The sequence below is a fragment of the Macrobrachium rosenbergii genome, chromosome 49 (assembly GCF_040412425.1).
Source record: "Macrobrachium rosenbergii isolate ZJJX-2024 chromosome 49, ASM4041242v1, whole genome shotgun sequence".
In the NCBI taxonomy this organism is placed as follows: Eukaryota; Metazoa; Arthropoda; class Malacostraca; order Decapoda; family Palaemonidae; genus Macrobrachium; species Macrobrachium rosenbergii.
In genome coordinates this window covers 7,884,660-7,904,114 of record NC_089789.1, presented here as the reverse complement: position 1 = coordinate 7,904,114, position 19,455 = coordinate 7,884,660, and the positions used below count along the sequence as shown (strand labels likewise).

The 19,455-nt window shown below is 42.8% G+C and overlaps 1 protein-coding gene across 2 annotated transcripts in view; it reads left to right on the top strand.

The window, feature by feature from the left end:
- The window catches only part of LOC136832053 (spermine oxidase-like), a 41,983-nt gene that overhangs the window by 8,647 nt on the left and 13,881 nt on the right, over nt 1–19,455 (top strand). For both annotated transcript variants that reach the window (XM_067092580.1, XM_067092579.1), the window contains 5 exons: nt 5,222–5,267; nt 11,365–11,519; nt 11,659–11,775; nt 12,099–12,240; nt 12,849–12,921. In XM_067092580.1, coding sequence (XP_066948681.1) covers nt 5,222–5,267; nt 11,365–11,519; nt 11,659–11,775; nt 12,099–12,240; nt 12,849–12,921 — 533 coding nt within the window. The remainder of the gene's footprint in view (nt 1–5,221; nt 5,268–11,364; nt 11,520–11,658; nt 11,776–12,098; nt 12,241–12,848; nt 12,922–19,455) is intronic.

Below are 19,455 nucleotides of genomic sequence, written 5' to 3'. Positions count from 1 at the left end.
TGTATGTAGACTGTCAGTGCAAAGGGGCTATACTGGTTTTAGAGTGAACTGCGCTCCAACAAATAGATGAATACAGTGAAAAATTAACAGATTAGAACAAGAACCTGAAAAACGAAAATAACAATAATGCCACAGATCAGGATAATCATTGTCCTTGAAGCGTCACTTCTCCATTTTCAGAAGCCACCTTTGATATTCAGACGCAGGCTCCGCATTGTGATCTCACTGCTTCAGCGACCACAGGCCGCTAACAGCCACGGTTTTAGTGAGCATCCTCCTGTCTCTGCTGAGGTCATTTAGAGGTGGCCTCTTGTCATGCACACAGCCACCCAGTGGCGGTGTTTGACCCCACTGTGTCTACGTGCTTGAACTTGCGTGATCTCTCTCTCTCTCTTCCGACGTCATCGGAATAAATTGTGACAATTTTGTCTCTAAAAAAAAAAAATTCTGTCACAATAGAGCCTCTGGGCGAGAAGCGCATTTCCTGCACAGAAGAGCCGGAATTATTTTTGTCATAGTAGCAATTTCGTTAAAACACATCGCCAGTCTTGCGCGGAAACGTTCTACGTTGCACTGCCAACTGTCGATAACAATTTAGCCGCTGCTGGGTCTTCTGGGCAGCACTTGGATGGACGATAAGAAAAGCCAAACGCTGCTGGTAAATGTGTCAAAGATCAGATAGATAGATAGATAGATATTTTATTGACCATTCTCCACAGAAACATCAAATACAATATTATGAAATTACACAACGGTCCAAATACATAAACTCATTTCACAAATTACATTTCCTAAAAAGGAAAAAGAAAATTAAAAAGAACTGTATTCAAAACAAATGGCAACAATAATTAATATTAATTTTTTAAATAACACAAAAGAGATCATATCGAGAGCTGTTTAGAATATCCAATTCCATATCACATATAACAACAATAATATACAATAGACTAATAAACATCACACATTCAGATTAAACTGGAAATGCGTTAAAATTAAATTCCAAAATTAGATTACTTACATGGCCCAGTGGATCGTCTCCCATTGTACCACGCTCCACCCAAGCTTTAGCGAAAAACTGTCTCTGCTTTGACCTGACCAGTGAACGAAAATCAACAAGACCGAGTTCGACCAAGCAAAGAGAATTTGTAGTGGTTTTCCTTACACCTAACAGTTGCTTTATGCACCATAAATATAATTTTTCCATGGGTCTCAAATCACCGTTAATCCAAGATTCATTTCCATACATTAATGCTAGTAACAAAGCCGAATGAAAAACCCTTTTCTTAATATAAAAAGGAACATCATTATTTTTATTTAAGAATGAAATAAATTTTAAAACATGACACATTCTAGTTTGTGCTTCTGCTTTCACTGATGATGATATAGAGCCATCAGCAGTAAAAATACATCCTAAATATACATATTGCTCGCAGGGATCAACAACAATACTCCCTACAACCATTGGCTCCTCATCGCGTCCATTGCCATTTATCACAAAAAATTTAGTCTTACTACAATTTATTTTCATTCCATGAGAGCTACAAAACTGATTGAGCAAATTTAACTTTTGCTTCATACCACGCCTGCTTGTTGTTGAAAGGAATAGATATCGTGTCGTCATCCATAAGGACAAGGATGTGTAGGCTAACCAAGCCAGAAAGCCATCAATACCACAATCATTTTTAATTAATCTTATAAGATCGTCCACAAAAATGACAAACAATAGACATGAGGTTGGTGACCCTGGCGAACACCAATTGTCGAAGCAATTAGAGTTGTCCTGACAATACTATTGGTAATTTTGTACATAGAAATAAGTGCTACTATCATTACAGATCCACAACCTAGTCTTTTCAGTATCAAAATAAAGTACGCCTTGGTACTCTGTCATAAGCTTGTTGGAAATCAATAAATGTCACAAAAGTTTGAATTTTTTCCTCTTTGCAAGGTCAATCAACAATCGTAAAGATATAATATGCTCCAAACACCCCCTTCCCCTCTGCGACCCCGCCTGCTCCCTAATACCAAATCCTTGTCCTAAACTGGAAATGGAATAAGCGCTAAAAGGCAAATAGAGAGTAAATAGGTTTTGAAGGCGCAACAGAAGTAAAACCTGGCAGTTGCACTATGATACAAATGTTAGGAGAGGGAGAAGAGTTAGATGGAAGAAAGACGATATGAACGGAGGTACAGTAAAAGGAATGAAAGGGGTTGCAGCTAGGGGCCGAAGGGACGCTGCAAAGAACCTTAAGTATTGCCCACAGTGCACCGCATGAGGTGTATTGAAGGCACTACCCCACTACGGTGTCCTTATCCAGGATGTTGTAACTCGTAAGATGGGCTGGTTTAGATTAATTAAACAGGCTTTATACCAAGAAGGTCCTTTCCCAAATACACGCGCATGCGCACACGCGGCCTGTAAGAACTAAACAACAAACGCCCGTGCTACAGTTACGCACATAAGCGTAGATGCAGGCTGACGATTGTGTTATCTGCGCGATTAGCGTAACAATTAGGCTGACACCCAGTGGCTGTTTGAATCAGTGTCCAGTGTCGTTTGTCTGACATGACTACTGTCATAGCCCTTCGTTGGGTGAGTCGGTGGAGCTGTGGACTAGTACTCGCTAGGCCCGAGTTCGAGTCTCCGGCTGGCTGATGAAGAGTTAGAGGAATTTATTTCTGGTGATAGAAATTCATTCCTCGCTATAATGTGGTTCGGATTCCACAGTAAGCTGTAGGTCCTGTTGCTAAGTAACCAGCTGGTTCTTAGCCACGTAAAATAAGTCTAATCCTTCGGGCCAGCCCTAGGAGAGCTGTTAATCAGCTCAGTGTCTGGTAAAACTAAGGTATACTTAACTTTTCGACTACTGTCATGTTTTCGATCCTTTTTTGAAGACAAATCGTTACGTCGATGGTTGACAATACGACAGCAGATCCGGGTTTCAATTTACTGCATTGTGTGTCGTATCTTTTAATGCCTTATTCTTCTATGTTTACTTCTGTTTTTTCAAACGTTAAGCTTTTAGGCGTGAACACACATAAGCATGCACACACAGAAAGTATATATTATATACATATATACATACATACATATATTTGTAATTCTAATAGCCACAATGCCCTCTTACTTCTCGAATTCTTCGCGCTTGTTTGGATATGCTTGTAACTACAAAGCCGTAAGATCCAAACACAAGAAATTGAAGCTACTGTGATGGCCGGTTGCGGGAAATGAACCCGCGTCACCATAATCACAAGGAGGTCACGTTGCCGACCTGACCACGAGAAGGATAAAAGTCTATTACCTCTTGTACATACATGTGTCGTTTTCAGATATATTCATTAGAGCTGGAATAGACCCATCCCCACCATTGTAGCCAAGTGGGCAGTCGTTTTTATTGCTTTTTAGGCTGAAATATATATGTAGAATCTACTGGTTACTTTTACCAGACACATATGTAATTCTAATAGCCACAATGCCCTCTTAACTTCTCGAATTCTTTGCGCTTTTTTGGATATGCTTGTAACTACAAAGCCGTAAGATCCAAACGCAAGAAATTGAAGAGACTGTGATGGCTGGTCGCAGGAAACGAACCTGCGTCACCATAATCACAAGGAATTCACGTTGCCGACCTGAAAGTGAGAAGGATAAAAGTCTATTACCTCTCGTACATACATATACCTGTCGTTTTCAGATATATTTATTAGAGCTGGAATAGACCCATCCTCACCATCGTAGCCAAGTGGGCAATCGTTTTTATTGCTTTTTAGGCTGAAATATATGTGTAGAATCTACTGGTCACTTTTACCAGACACATATGCAATTCTAATAGCCACAATCCCCTCTTAACTTCTCGAATTCTTTGCGCTTTTTTGGATGTGCTTGTAACTACAAAGCCGTAAGATCCAAACTCAAGAAATTGAAGAGACTGTGATGGCCGGTCGCAGGAAATGAACCCGCGTCACCATAATCACAAGGAGGTCACATTGCCGACCTGACCACGAGAAGGATAAAAGTCTATTACCTCTCGTACATACATATACCTGTCGTTTTCAGATATATTTATTAGAGCTGGAATAGACCCATCCTCACCATCGTAGCCAAGTGGGCAATAAAAGCAATAAAAACGATTGCCCACTTGGCTACGATAGTGAGGATGGGTCTATTCCAGCTCTAATAAATATATCTGAAAACGACAGGTATATATATGTACGAGAGGCAATAGACTTTTATCCTTCTCGTGGTCAGGCCAGCAACGTGACCTCCTTGTGATTATGGTGACGCGGGTTCGTTTCCCGCGACCGGCCATCACAGTTTCTTCAGTTTCTTGCGTTTGGATCTTACGGCTTTGTAGTTACAAGCATATCAAAAAAACCTCGAAGAATTCGAGAAGTTAAGAGGGCATTGTGGCTATTAGAATTACACGTGTCTGGTAAAAGTGACCAGTAGATTTTACATATACATACATACATATATATATATATATATATATATATATATATATATATATATATATATATATATATATATATATATATAAATTTTTCTTATACACCACAACTTTTTTATTCATAAAATATCAAGCCTACATTGTCGTTTAATATCCAAACCACTATACCTCGGGAATAACTTACAATCAAGGGGAATTATAAATACTAAATGCCCAGCCACCAGTGGGATTCGAATTGCCGCCTGGTTGGGAAACAACGACGTACAGTGACCTCTGACCACTGAGCTACCAAGAGCGCGTGACTAATTTTGAATTTTTGTCACATATACTGCGTGGTATGGTGTAGGTGAATGACTAATTACCGACTCTGCTTTGCATACGCATGTCCAGTTCAGGTTTCAGTACCCAGAGTTAATGTCTGTCCACCCTCACCATGCCACGGACTACGCAACAAAAATTCATTATTAGCCACATGCTACAAACCTACCAATCAACTATGAAATGTATACACTCTATATATGTGAGTAAGTGCACATGTATTATATTTATATATATGTATATATTCACAAAAACGAGTCAGAAATATAGATAAATGTATCTGAAATATTCTAACATGATTCAAGATGAAATTCCATTTAGGAAATTAAGCACCCACTTGTGTTATATATTTTCTTTTTGCAATTCAGCTGTGTAAATCAAATATAATAATAATAATAATAATAATAATAATAATAATAATAATAATAATAATAATAATAATTTTCTTATTTCAGAGGCATCTCACCCATGTGACGTGATCAGTGGAAGCTACAATGACTGGTAAATATGAAGAATAATTTTTTGTGTAACACCCTTCGCGCCACCTTATCCCACATTTATTTTGAAATTCCTCTATATGCTTCTGTTTTCCTGGTGCCTTTAACCTTCCCTCTTCTCTAAGGCAGGTTTTGTGGGTTCCTAGTTCTTTTCTTTCTTTTCTTCCTTTCTTTTCCGTCATCAGTTACCCCTCCCGATGGCCTCCACATAAACATGTGTAATGGAGAATTACATTCAAATCGAGTTATTAACAATGTTGTTTAAGTAACAATAACAAATATGTTCAAAATAAAAAAAAGAAATGGTTGTGTATTATAAATTTTCGAAGACCAAGAGAGAAGAGAGAGAGAGAGAGAGAGAGAGAGAGAGAGAGAGAGAGAGAGAGAGAGAGAGAGAGAGAGCCCTATCGTATATATTCTGACCTTTCCTATATTTTAGAACAATTTCTGTTGTTGCTGAATTTCGAAAAGCCTTAACTATATATTCTCCAGTATTTGAATAGGTAGGCAAAATTAAAAATTTTTAAATGGAATTTTGCAATAATATCAAAATATATCCTGGCAGGTGCCTTGTATATACACAATACTGTTATATAAAAAATATTCTTTCGGCACATATTTTAAGAGGTGCAAAAGAAACGAGCAGGATAAGGTTACTGCTACTTTATTCATGATCCAGGCAGTTTATATAGCGGCAGACTGGCGTCGCACCACGGAATACAATGGAAACCTCAGTGACCCGAGGTCGATAATAAATGACAATAAATACAGCGAACCAGTACACTTTACAATGTAAGAACAGACAGAAATGGAATTGGATACAATCTTGATGCCTGTGAAAGAAGAAACATGTGATACATTTTGACAGCAGGTAAACAAAATATATACATAGTTTAAATGATTGAACTTTGCGTGACCTGATGCGTTAGGCGTGACTAACTGTAGGCAAAGAAAATGGGACGTCACCACAGAAAACTTGCCCAGCAGAGACTTTACAATTAACACTTTTAGCGGAGACTTCACAAATGACTTTACAAATACTCCCCCCCCCCCACAAGACGTGGGTAACGTTTGATTAGTTGGCGTATCTGCTGGGGCGCTACAGGGGGCCTCAGCTGTGGCGAAGGCTGAGCAGGTGGAGGGTGCGGTGCGGTGGCATCTGTGTCCTCCTCCAGGAGGGCGGGCTTGACCTGGTGAATTGACACCCAGTCGTTCCTCCCATGAAGTGCGAGCAGGAACGCCTTGGTGTTCCGCTCCAGCACGCGGAAGGGTCCCCTGTAGGGCCTGGTCAGTGGCGGGCAGACGGCGTCATTCCTGACGAAGATGTGGGTGGTGGAGGCCAGCCCGGGCAGTGTGAAGGTGGCCGATCTGTCGGTATACGTCCGTTTGCAGGGGGCGAACTTGCCGACTATGTCGTGAAGCCTCTGGACCGATGGGTTGTGGCGATCCTCTGTCACGAGCTCACCCGGGACCACGAGGGACTCGTGTGATGCATTGTCCCCAGCAGCCGAGCCAGGGCGGACCACAATTCAGACAGGAAAGCGGGACCCCTGTCGGTTGTGATGTGATCTGGGACGCCGAAGCGGCTGGTCCAGCTGGAGAGCAGGGCCTCGGCACATGCGCTGGCGGTGGCCTCTTGCATTGGTGTGGCTTTGGGCCACCACGTTGAGCGGTCTACCGCCGTCAGGAGGTATCTGGACCCGCCTGATGGGGGAAGGGGCCCGATGATGTCAATGTGGATGTGGCCGAAGTGACGCTCTGGCTGCGGGAACTTGCCTACCCCGGACTTGGTGTGATGCCCCACCTTGCTGGTTTGGCACTGCAGGCACTGCCTTGCCCAGGACCTCGTGTCCTTCTGCATTCCGTGCCAGACGAACTTCCCTGACAGTAGCTTGGCCGTCGTCCTGCCGGAGGGGTGTGAGAGGCCGTGGATGACGTTGAATACCTGGCAGCGGCGGAAGGCTGGCACCAGGGGGCGGGGCTGGCCGGTACTGACGTCGCAGAGGAGACTTAGGCACCCGGGGGTGAGGGGCACGTCCCGCCACTTCAGGGACGTGATGGCGGTGCAGTAGGCTGGGGTCTCTGGGTCGGCGGCCTGTTCCCTGGCGAGGTCTTCGTAGTTGATCCCGAGCTGCACCACGTTCAACTTGACCCTGGAGAGGCCGTCCGCCATGGGGTTCTTCCTGCTGGGGAGGTACTTGATGGAGCAGGAGAACTCGGCGATGGCTGAGAGATGCTGCTGCTGCCTGGAAGACCATGTGTCCCCTTGCTTTGTGAAGGCGTGTACCAGCGGCTGGTGGTCCGTGTAGATTGTGAAGGGCGTGCCCTCCAGGAGGAATTTGAAATGCCGGACTGCACGGTACACTGCGCAGAGTTCCCGGTCGAAGGTACTGTAACGGGCCTCTGCGGGGTTGAATTTCTTGCTGAAGAAGGCGATGGGCTGGGGGGCACCATCAATGACCTGCTCCAAGACAGCACCACAGGCGACATTGCTGGCATCCGTTGTCAGCTGGAGGGGGGCATTGGGATCCTGGTGGGCCAAGGCGGTTGCCTCGGCAAGGGCATCCTTCGTCAGGGAGAAGGCCTGCTGCTGGCTGGGTCCCCACAACAAGGACTGGATGGCCTTTGAGTGTTTCCGTCAGGGGGGCCGTGGTGTGCACGATCCCGGGGATGAACCTCCTGTAGTAGTTCACCATCCCGAGGAACTCCTAGACGGTCTTGACGGAGGTGGGGACGGGGAACCTGGTGACAGCTGCGACTTTGGATGTGAGTGGGCAGACACCATCCAGGGATATCTCATGGCCCAGGAAATCGGCTTTCTGGACGCCAAAGGTGCACTTGTCGAAACATACGACGAGGCCGTTCTGCAGGCGCTGCAGAACTGCCTGGATGTGTTTCTGGTGCTCCCTGTGGGACCTGGAAAATATAAGGATATCATCTATGTAGCAGACGCAAAACTTCAGGTCCCCCAGGATGCTGTCCATGAGCCGTTGGAAAGTCGCCCCGGTGTTCCTCAGGCCAAAGGTGGAGAAGGCGAACACGTAGGACCCAAAAGGCGTGACTGGTACCTGAAAATAGGATTTCAAGAGATCCAACTTGGTAAAAATTTTGGCTCTATGGAAGGAAGCTGTTAGGTCCTGCATGTTTGGCAGGGGGTAATGGTCAGGTTCCGTTGCGAGGTTAAGCTGCCTGTAGTCGCCGCAGGGTCTCCAGGAGCCGTCTGGTTTCTGCACCATGTGGAGGGGGGACGCCCATGGGCTGGAGGCCTTCTTGCAGATTCCCATCCGCTCCATTTCGGCGAATGCGTTCTTGGCCTCCTGTAGGCGCCGTGGGAGAATCCTCCGGAACTTCGCATGTGCAGGGGCTCTTTGTCTTTATGTGATGGTAGATGCCATGTTTGGCTGGGGCCCCGGGGACTTGGCGGAGCTCGGGCCTGAAAACTCCCGGGAACTCCGTCAGCAGCTGTGCGTACTGGTGGGGGGCGGTGGAACAGATGGTGGGCACCTTGGGTCCCGTTGCCAACGGGAGGGACTGGCAGGAGTCGGTGTCGAGGAGGCGCTTCCTACCAACGTCGACTGCCAGCCCGAAGTGGGAAAGGAAATCCGCACCCAGGAGCGGGGTCCTCACGTCTGCGATGACGAAGTCCCAGGAATATCTCCAGCCAAGGATGGAGATCGACAGGGGCCTGGTGCCGTAGGAGAGGATGGGGGACACGTTGGAGGCTGTCAGGAAGGCAGCCGGGTCCGATTCTCGCTTGAGGTCCTCTCTGAATGCCGGGAAGATTGATCTAACAGCCCCTGTGTCGACCAGCATCATCCTGCCGGAGATGGTGTCGTGGACATGGAAGCCTACTGATTCTGGGCCCCTGGGTTCTTCTGCTGCCATGGTGGCCTGTCCTGCTGGCCGCCGCCACCCCTGTTTTTTGAATGGGTGAATGAACAGGGCGGCAGGCAGTTCCGGGCATCCCTGCTGAACCGCCTGTGGTAGTGGCACAGCCCCGGAGAATTCCACCTGTTGTGAGGTGCTGGGCGCCTCCTGGCAACGGCGTTGGCTTCCTGCTCTGCGCCCTCCTCCTGCTGGATGGTGCTGACTGGTAGTGCAGGTGCTGGTACCCACTTCATTGCCCTCACGGAGTCTGTCAGGTTCTGCGCCATGCGGATCAGGTCATCGAGGGGGATGGTGTAGGGCTCAGGGATTTGTGTCCGGACCTCCGGGAGGAGCTGACGAAGGAGGAGCTCCCACGACAGGCTTATTTCATTTTGTTTTCTGGTGCCGTCGGTGTCTGGGAGGGTGATGAGGTCCTTTATCATGCCCCATGACTCCCTGACGCTCTGCTCCTGCCGCGGGCTGACGGCGAGGTCGAGGGCGCAGCCGGCCCGCTCGGCGACTGGCAGGGAGCATGCCTTGAGGAGGGACTTCTTCAGGAGGTGGTAGGTGAGGGGGCGTGTGTCAGACACCCACAGGACGAGCTTCTTGTAGACTTCCTCCTGCAGGGCGTTAAGTATGGTATCCGCCTGCAGCACCCCGTCGGTGAGTTCCGCCATGCGGAACTGGCTCTCGACCATGTACAACCATGACGATGGGTTCCCCTGCGTGAACAGCGGCAGTTTTAAGGTCAGGGCGACCCGTGATTGTCCTGCCGGGCAGGGCCCTGGGCAGGGGAGAGTGCGGGGCACAGGCAGGGGTGTGGAGGAGCGTGAGAGCCTTGGCGCGGGGGCAGGCGCGGGTGATATGGGGGGGAGGTAGACATCCGAATCCACGAGGTTAGCGGTTAACTGAACGAGGGAAGGGATGTTCGTGTCCATACTCGCTCTTTGCCCTCTTAACTGGAGTGGGGTACTCGCGTTAAAACACACTTGGAAGCATGCCGTGTGAGTCCGCTAATGATGCTGGTGATTTTTGCCGACGAGAGTCAGCAAGCCCAAACGCTGGTTCAGCGCTGTGATTAGTCCGCTAAGGGCGTGAGTAAGTTCCTGAAGCCAAGACTGAGTCGCCATATGGGTCCACTAATGGCTTCAGGAACCACTCCGGGGTCACCACTTTAAGAGGTGCAAAAGAAACGAGCAGGATAAGGTTACTGCTACTTTATTCATGATCCAGGCAGTTTATATAGCGGCAGACTGGCGTCAGCGCCGTGGAATGCAATGGAAACCTCAGTGACCTGGGGTAGATAATAAATAACAATAAATACAGCGAACCAGTACACTTTACAATGTAAGAACAGACAGAAATGGAATTGGATACAATCTTGATGCCTGTGAAAGAAGAAACATGTGATACATTTTGACAGCAGGTAAACAAAACATATACATAGTTTAAATGATTGAATTTTGCGTGACCTGATGTGTTAGGCGTGACTAATTGTAGGCAAAGAAAATGGGACGTCACCACAGAAAACTGGCCCAGCAGAGACTTTACAATTAACACTTTTAGCGGAGACTTCACGAATGACTTTACAAATGACTTTACAATATCATGCGCATAAATAAAATAAAAATGCAGTAATATTTTACTACATTTTCATCTGATCTCATGGTCGTTAAAAAATTATATGGCTACCAGGAAACCAAGTTATGGAAAAATCCCTGGTGTCTGAATAGTATCTATTTGGGGAAAGAATTCGCAAAACAAAAGGGTTCGAAAGTTAGCGAATGTTTTTACTGTTTTCTTCTTCTTCTCCTTCCACTGGTCTTGAAGCTATGGATGTGAGATAGCGAGATGTTCGAGTTTTTTCCGCATTGGTGAATAAACTAATATGAACCCCAAAAGAAGGAGTATTTTTTTAGGAAATCCAAGGTGTACAAGGGAGGACAATTCCCTGGGAAAACATCGAAACATTTACAAAAATGGTCTGAGTTGGCAGACTTTTTCAACTGTATTTTCTTTTTTCTCACACCTGTTAGAATCTAATATGGACGCCTGAATGCCACTTTACATCAACATTAAGACGTCCAATTAAATGTTCTTCTAGGGAGAACTTTAGACTATTCGCAAAACGTCTTTGAATTTGTCATTTTATTTAACAACTTCTGCCATCTTTTTCCTTAGCTCTGTACATTTTATATTCCTTTACTTATCTATTTATTCATTTATTCAAAAAGGATTGGCAGCGCCATCAACAAAGAGGTAGTTATCGTAGGAGGTGGCATCTCTGGACTGAGTGCCATGAAGAAGTTGACTGAGGAAAAGGTGACAGATGTAGTGGTCCTCGAAGCCCAGGACTACCTCGGAGGGCGAGTGAAGACCTACAGGGAAGGTGAGATGAAAGTAGAGAGAATAACTAAAGGAGATGAAAATTGTGTCGTGTCTCCCCACAAAATTGAAAACTACATAATGAAGTTCCATTTAACAGTGCTGTAATATATCTTAACATGCGTCCCTTGCCCCATACACAGGCTCCATTCTGATAGAGGAAGGAGCGGAATGGATCCACGGAGGTCGCCGGAATCCTCTGTATAAGTTGGCAGAGAGCCTCGGAATGCTCACCCAGCAGCCTGCGGATTCAGAATATGGTTAGTCCCTCATTTCATGCTTCTTCTTCCTTGATGTGTACACAAAAAAGCACTTTGAGCTTTGTGCATGTATGGACGTTACAGTGCACCTGTGTGTATGTGTGTAGGCCTACGTGTAGTTTAAACTTACATGTTTATGTTAGACGTAAGGTGCAACTGTATGAGTGTGCGTGTTTGCCTGCACTGTATCTTTACGTAAATGCATATATGACTGTTCATGTGTGTATGTGTGTGGGTGTGTGTATCAGGGTATCCAGGTACTCAAAACCATTTCTTCTCTAACTAATGACTTTTCCTTTCCCTTCGAAACCTGGCCACAACAGACTGGCGTGTGAAAACCTCGGGGGGGAATACCGCCAGCGAAGCTGGGTACGACGTCGCCAAGGAAGTGTTCGCCCAATGCGAAGAGAGTTCGGCTCTGCAGGGTTACTACGACACTGCCTATGGCCAGTGTTTTCTGGACAGGTGAGGCTTAATTAAGAGGCAAACTGGTAAGGGGAGGGGAGGACCTTTCCTAATTTGTATACTGACTGCAATCAATACTGGGCGCTGATGCACAATAATTTTAGGTAAATTGTCGATTCAGTATTTAATTAATATGTGGGTGCTTATCACTTTGTATAAATTCAGTTATTTGCCTGTCTATCTGTCTTTTTATCCATCTACCCATTACATAATTGGTTGATGTTTAAATATTTTATATTTTCATATTAACTGACTTATTAATTCATGATAGGAAGTAGACACCAGCAACCATTAATCTGTATATATATGTATATATATACATATATATACTGTGTGTATATATATATATATATATATATATATATATATATATATATATATATATATATATATATATATATATATACATATATATATATATATATATATATATATATATATATATATATATATATCTATAATATATATATATATATATATATATATATATATATATATATATATATATATATATATATATATATATATATATACAGTGTGCTCTCTAGTTCTATGTTGTCATCCTGAACTGAACCTCCTGATGATGATCTATTCGTTTTTGTCAACAGGTTCGAGAGTTTGTACGATAATGACTCAACTTCGCCAGACGAAAAGAATGCTTGGCTGCATTATCTTAACATGGTAACTGGCACACACACACAGAGAGAGAGAGAGAGAGAGAGAGAGTGTACTGAGTTAGCGTACCTATATACATTATACAGGTACTCCAGATATGGTAGGGTTCCAGGGTAACCTGTAGGTGGGAGGGTGGCCAAAGATGGATACTGTGTTGTAGAGGGGGAGTACAGAAGTAGAGTGAGAGAAAGGGCTTCATGAATGTGCACACCATTGCAGAGATGCAGTATTTTGTGTTTTGCAGTTAGCTCTTTCGTAGAGTTTTTTTAACCCATGGTTTTTGTCATGTTTTCATAATAGGACCAATACATTATCTAAAAAAATTTTTAACAGACTGGAATACAATGTAACCAAACCTAACATAATCAAAGCTTATAACCCATTTGTACTATCATTGTCATATTAACACACTAGTCTAAAACAAAGTTTTATCAATAAATACTAAAACAAGACTGAAAACTGGTATGGTGTTTGAAAAGTTACTCATGAAGAAAGTGTTTAAATGGAAGAAGCTTTGTGATGTTTCAAATCTTCACTTGGGTCTGATTTTCTTCTTTACGTTCGGCCATTCCATTGTCATGTCTCTTGTGTCATAAGTTTAAGGGGCCTTTAAGCTTGGTCTTTGTAGATGTGAAAATAAATATAACAATAAACTTGAAGTTGGCCCCATAACTTGTCCGAAAATTCTTGCATATTTTCCATGAGATCCATAATACATCAAGCACATGCTTAGCATTCATGTTGCTAGATATTTGACAGACTTTTGCTACCCTGACCATACTGACCCCCTCTGTCTCTTTCTTGTCTAATGATTGACAGAGGTTGTCAGTCTTTTTTGTCTAATATTTGATGGGTCTGCCAGTCTTTCTTGCTTAATACTCAGTAGGTCTGCCAGTCTTTCTTGCTTGATACTCAGTAGGTCTGCCAGTCTTTCTTGCTTAATGCTCAATAAGTCTGCCAGTCTTTCTTGCTTAATACTTGAGGGTTCTGAAAGTTTCTTGCCAGTCTTCTTTCACTAGTACTGGATAAGTCTGCCAGTCTTTCTTCACAAATTCTCGATGTGTCTACTAGTCTTTCTTGCCTAATACCTGGCGGGCGGGCCAGTCTTTCATGCCTAGTACTAAACGGGTCTGCAGTCTTTCTTCACCAATACTCAACGGATCTGCCAATCTTTCTTGCTTCATAATCATCGAGTCTACCAGTCTTTCTTGCCTAGCATATGACAGGTCTGCTAGTCTTTCCAATCGAATACTTCACTGGTCTATCCCTGCCATACACTTCCCTGTCAGCCTCAGCCTAAATACTTGAAATATAGACGGGCAGGTTATTCCCACAATTCTTAGTCCTGACTCTACCGTCCCGCTGAAGACCACAGTCGTTATACTGCCAGATTACAAAATCCAATGAATTAATTCTCTATTGTCTGTATAAAGAGCAAATCAGTATTCCTGATGCTTTACAGACTTTGTAGTGGTTAATTTCATAGCAAGTAAGCCCGTAAAGTATAGAGAAAAAAGCATAACAAACAGGAATAGATTAACTTAATGATCAAACTCACTTTTAGGGCAGATTTTGGCGTAATCTAGATCAAATTAACGCACGTACTCACGAATATACATAACACTTCGGAAGATCACCTGACCGGCAATATTGCTGAGGAATCAAACTATTTGTTGAACACAAAGATTTTACCTCGAGTCTCTCGACCTACTTCCATCTGACTCCATAAATTCTTTCATCACATCTTAAAGCATTGAAGCTATGAAATGCATATATGTGTCCTTTAAAATTTGTAGCAGCCATATTTTCTGAAAGAGAGCTCGGCCACCACATAAGAGCGTCTCGCTCTCCTCAGCAACAAACTAAAACAAAAGCATATGTATAAAACATAACAGAATAGGACTATGATCAGTAGCAATGTCTACTGCACTGCAGCTTTAGGACTGCTCTCATGACGCACTTCCAAAGTCACTGGGGTTGAGTTCTTAGAGCCTTTACATGTAATCTTACAAACACGAATAAGCTTTACTACCCCACAACAAGAATTATCAGTAAAATAGCTATTAAGACAATTAAAATTGTCGGCATAATATATTCTGATACTGGAACATCACGGAATCGTCAATGTCTTCCAACGGTGGAACCGTCATTGGCACCTTTGGTTGTAGGTACCTCCACTACCAAATGCTCGTTATCGTATGACGCATAATTATCTTTCTGGAACTGTTGAATACAGCACGGCTAAGTACGAGAAATTCCGTAGACAGGATTCTGCAGGATGAATCGAACTGCTCGGACCCTCGATGAACGAATGTCGTCGACTTGTTGCTCTGGCACATCATTGTAACTGCATACTCCTTGCAAAAACACGGCAGGAAGAGTACTGGTGGACTCAATGTGGTAATCTCGCAGGAACTGTCTAAAGTCACATTCTGTCGTAGTCTGTCTATGAACTAATGATAATTCACAAGCCACCCACAGACAAAACTCGCAACTGGAAAATACTACTGTCACACACACACCTCTCTAACCAAAGTACAACTCGTCTTATAATCAACTCCCGAACCTTGATACTGATCTCCCAAAATGAACATGGTCTCTACTCTATCCCATGTCACTACTGAGTCTCCCAAAAGATCACTCGAAAAAGGTCTAATAACAAAAAGGTTTCATGTTACTGAACCAAACAAAACCACTAATGCAAAAGTCAAACACTCACAATGTGAACTAATTCCAAGTTTGTATCTCAGAATAATCACAGTCAACTCACTATTAAGCACAATAACTCTACGGAACTCACTCATAAAAAAAACCTATCCAAACACTAAAAGGTATCATATCTCGCAAAAGACATGAAAGTTCTACTCTGGTTAGCAAATATTTCGCAACACCTGACTAACTCTCAACAAAATAGCAATTGACGTAATGGCAATCGCTCCCACGATCTTAACAACTATAACTACTCACAATACAGCTCCTTTATTTAACAAAAAGAAACTGAAAAAAAATCCAAACACTCAAATACGATCTCCCAACTCGAAAAAAAAAAAGATCAGACTTGTTCGGTCCGATATACTAAATACCTCCCCAAGAAAAAAAATCCTAAACAACAAAGATATTGCGTCAGATGATAAAATACATCATAACACAACAACCCACTAGATAGTGTTAAGGTCAAATCTCGTATGAAATTAGCCCATGTCTCAATTCCTAAAATCATTCGAAAACAAATGACTAAGAACCTCAACATCCAAAATGAACAAGAGACAAAAAAAAATAAAAAAAATATCATATATATACAAATATCAACCCATCTATCCCTCTAACTATATACAAACGTTCCATTATATCCCAACTTTCTTTAACTGAAATATGGGTCAATTTCGTCACTCAGTATTTACATCTTTAACTACAAATCTATTCCCTCTTTTGATCTCTACAATCTCAAAGGTCCGTGGAACTTCGGACTTAACTTATAATTCAGATCATTCCGAACATTCACTTTAACAAACACTCTATCACCCATCGAAAAAGCTACTCCCCTCGATTTCGCGTTACTTTTCTCTACCATTGCACGCGAACTAAGTTCAAGTTCTTTACTGATACGTGCAAATCTTTCTCTCGCTGTATTTATTGGGGACCCTTGTAATCCAAAAGGCATCCTATTAAACTCGTAATGTCCCTTTGGTACCGAAAATGCTGTATATTTACGGCTACTCTCACAAAGGGGAACTTGTAAAAACCCTTGCATCAGATCTATAGATGAATATATATTCTTGCCACCGATCTCAACAAACAAATCAGGCAAACAAGCTACCGGATATCTATCTGGGCATGTTTTTCATTCAATTTACGAAAATCTACACAAACTCTGATACTACCGTCTTTCTTAGGAACTGCAAGCAAAGGAAAATTAAACGGAGAATTGGACGGTCTAATAATGCCTGGTGACTCCCACTTCTGAACTTCTTTTTCTACTTCTTCTCTGATCTTAAAAGGAATTCGATATGCTGGAATATATATGGGATTTGTACCACTTTTCTAGGCGGATTGAATGTTCTAAAACTTCTGTAACTCTAATTTATCTCCCTTCAAAGCAATGATATCTAGATATTCTTTCAACACTTTCTCTACTTTATCTGAATATTCAGGATAATCAACTTTAGCCAAATGTTCATGTAGAACCTGACTTCGGAACTGTTGCTCCTCGTTAGGAAACATATTCCCGTCTCCACAAAAACTCACTAATTTATGCTCTTCCTTAAACTCTTCAAAATCAATTACATAAGTACCCTTGTGATATTTTTCACTGAGTCTTGATAGCTAACTAATTCTACTGAAGTCACGCCTGCGACTGAAAATTCATTCACTGACACCGTACTCACAACGTCTTTGAATTTCTCGGTTCCCTCAACAACGCACACTTGAGAAGGAAACTTTTTTCTCTTTCAGCGACACTTTAACTAATGTAGGAACTCGTTTTGCAATTCAATATCTTCAACAAAATCCTTTGAAAGATCTTTGCGGAATATCTTCACTCTCTAATGAATGTGTTACACATGTCTCAGACTGTGTCTTAGGTTTCTCACAAGTTTCTTTCCTGTGTATATATGGAACAAAACAACCCGACTCACCTATTGTAATCCCCTGAACTCCGTAAGAATGTTGATGTTATGTCGCATACAAGAAGGGTGTCCTAGCAAAACCATTTCACCTAAGGCTAATCCTTCTATGACCAAAAAATGATTCTACTATTGTCTTTCCACCGATACAAAGCGTAGAAATGACGAACCTAAAATATTCAGTTTCCTCGCTTGTACATCACACACTGTCTCACTAGAAGGGACTAATTTGCACTCTGGAAACCTCAGTGAAAAAGGTCAGCATTTACTAAGTTAACTGAGCTACCAGAATCAATGAAAATATGAATTTCATTGCCATTAGAGAATCCACGTACAATCGGCCTAGGTTCTAGTGACTCTACGACCCGATTAGTCATTATCCTGTGTCCGTTTTCGAACTTATCTTGTGAAAATTCTGCTGTTCCTTTGTGTATCTAGAACTTGCATCATGTGGAATTCTCCTGTCATATCTAGAAAAACCTCCCAGGACTTCCCTGAATAATCTCTACTCTTTGTGGCTGGGCAAAATCTCCATCCATGATCTGAAGATTTGCAAACTGAACAATATCTCACTCTGCAATTTGACTTACTATGGCCTATTTTATCACAATTAAAACAACGTATCGTTGTGACTGATCTCTCTGGAATTTTCTTGATTCTACTCGTGCACATGTCTTCGCTGTTGCATCATTTCCCGAATACGGCGACTATCATTATTCTGTGGTTTGAAACCGCAGCTGACATCTTGCACCTCCCCTGTACAAAACTACTGTCCAGTGTCGGGCATTTTGCTAGATTTTTGTTAATCTGTGCAAACAAAAGGATTCGTCTGTATCCTGATCAATTCTCTTATCAAAACTATCTACAATTACATCTGGGACTGACGTTAAAAGGCAAGCAAAGTGTAACAATCTTTCAAAATTATCTAAGGAGATATTATTTCCAGTTACCCATGGAGAACCTGTTATAGATTTCTTTAACTCAACTACTGCATCGAATAAATTCACTGTATGTGACTAGTGAATCATTGCCCTTCTTTATTTTGAAACTCTCGCAAATTCGAACTGCGCATTCACGTTGAACTCCGCCATAAGTAGCTCGTAGAAATTTCTGCAGTTCATTCCAAGTTTTACACCTTCTGAACCGAAACTGCGTGCTCGTTTCCCAATATCTCCTTTATCTAAATCCAGAAATGATTTAGCCTCTGTTAAAGCTTCAGCGCCATTCGTAATTTTCTTGGAATTCAGATAATTGTTCACTGACTCAATGAAAGTTTCTATATTTTGGGTTGGCTTTCATCAACTAACCCTTTAAAATTTGTAATTCCCCCACAAATGTTCGTCACTTTATGCACCACAATTGATTGGGATGTGCTTGCTGCATCGTCCGGCATTTTGTGAGTAATCTGCATGCCTTGAGCGTAACAACATAAAAGAAACCAAAAGAACACTAGAAAGGCACAAGTTACCCCCTCTAAAGAAGTGGACAAAGCGGCGTTCTGCGCAACTTACGCCTAGAATGGGGTACTTACCAATTTTGAAACAGAAAACGAAGTACCTATCTCTCAACTTGCTAACCTGTGACGTCACCTACTCGACGGCTCAGCAAAAAAGGACACCCAGCGCGCGATTATTGTTGAATCATCACTTTGCGTAATTAACTCACAATCGCCACTATTCACACTTATTTGGGTATTTTGTTAACTCCAAAATTGCTCTAGAGATCATCAGATCTATTTCACAACTCCCCACTCCCAGTACTCGAATAGAAACGGAAAAAAAGAAGAAAGGTTCCCCGTATTACACACGTAATCACGACCTACTCAGTCATTCAACACTGACCACGCCTTAGCTCTTAGGTGAAGTCGCCTATGCCTTGGGCATCAACGTTACCAATTAGTCTATTAGCAATCTCCCTC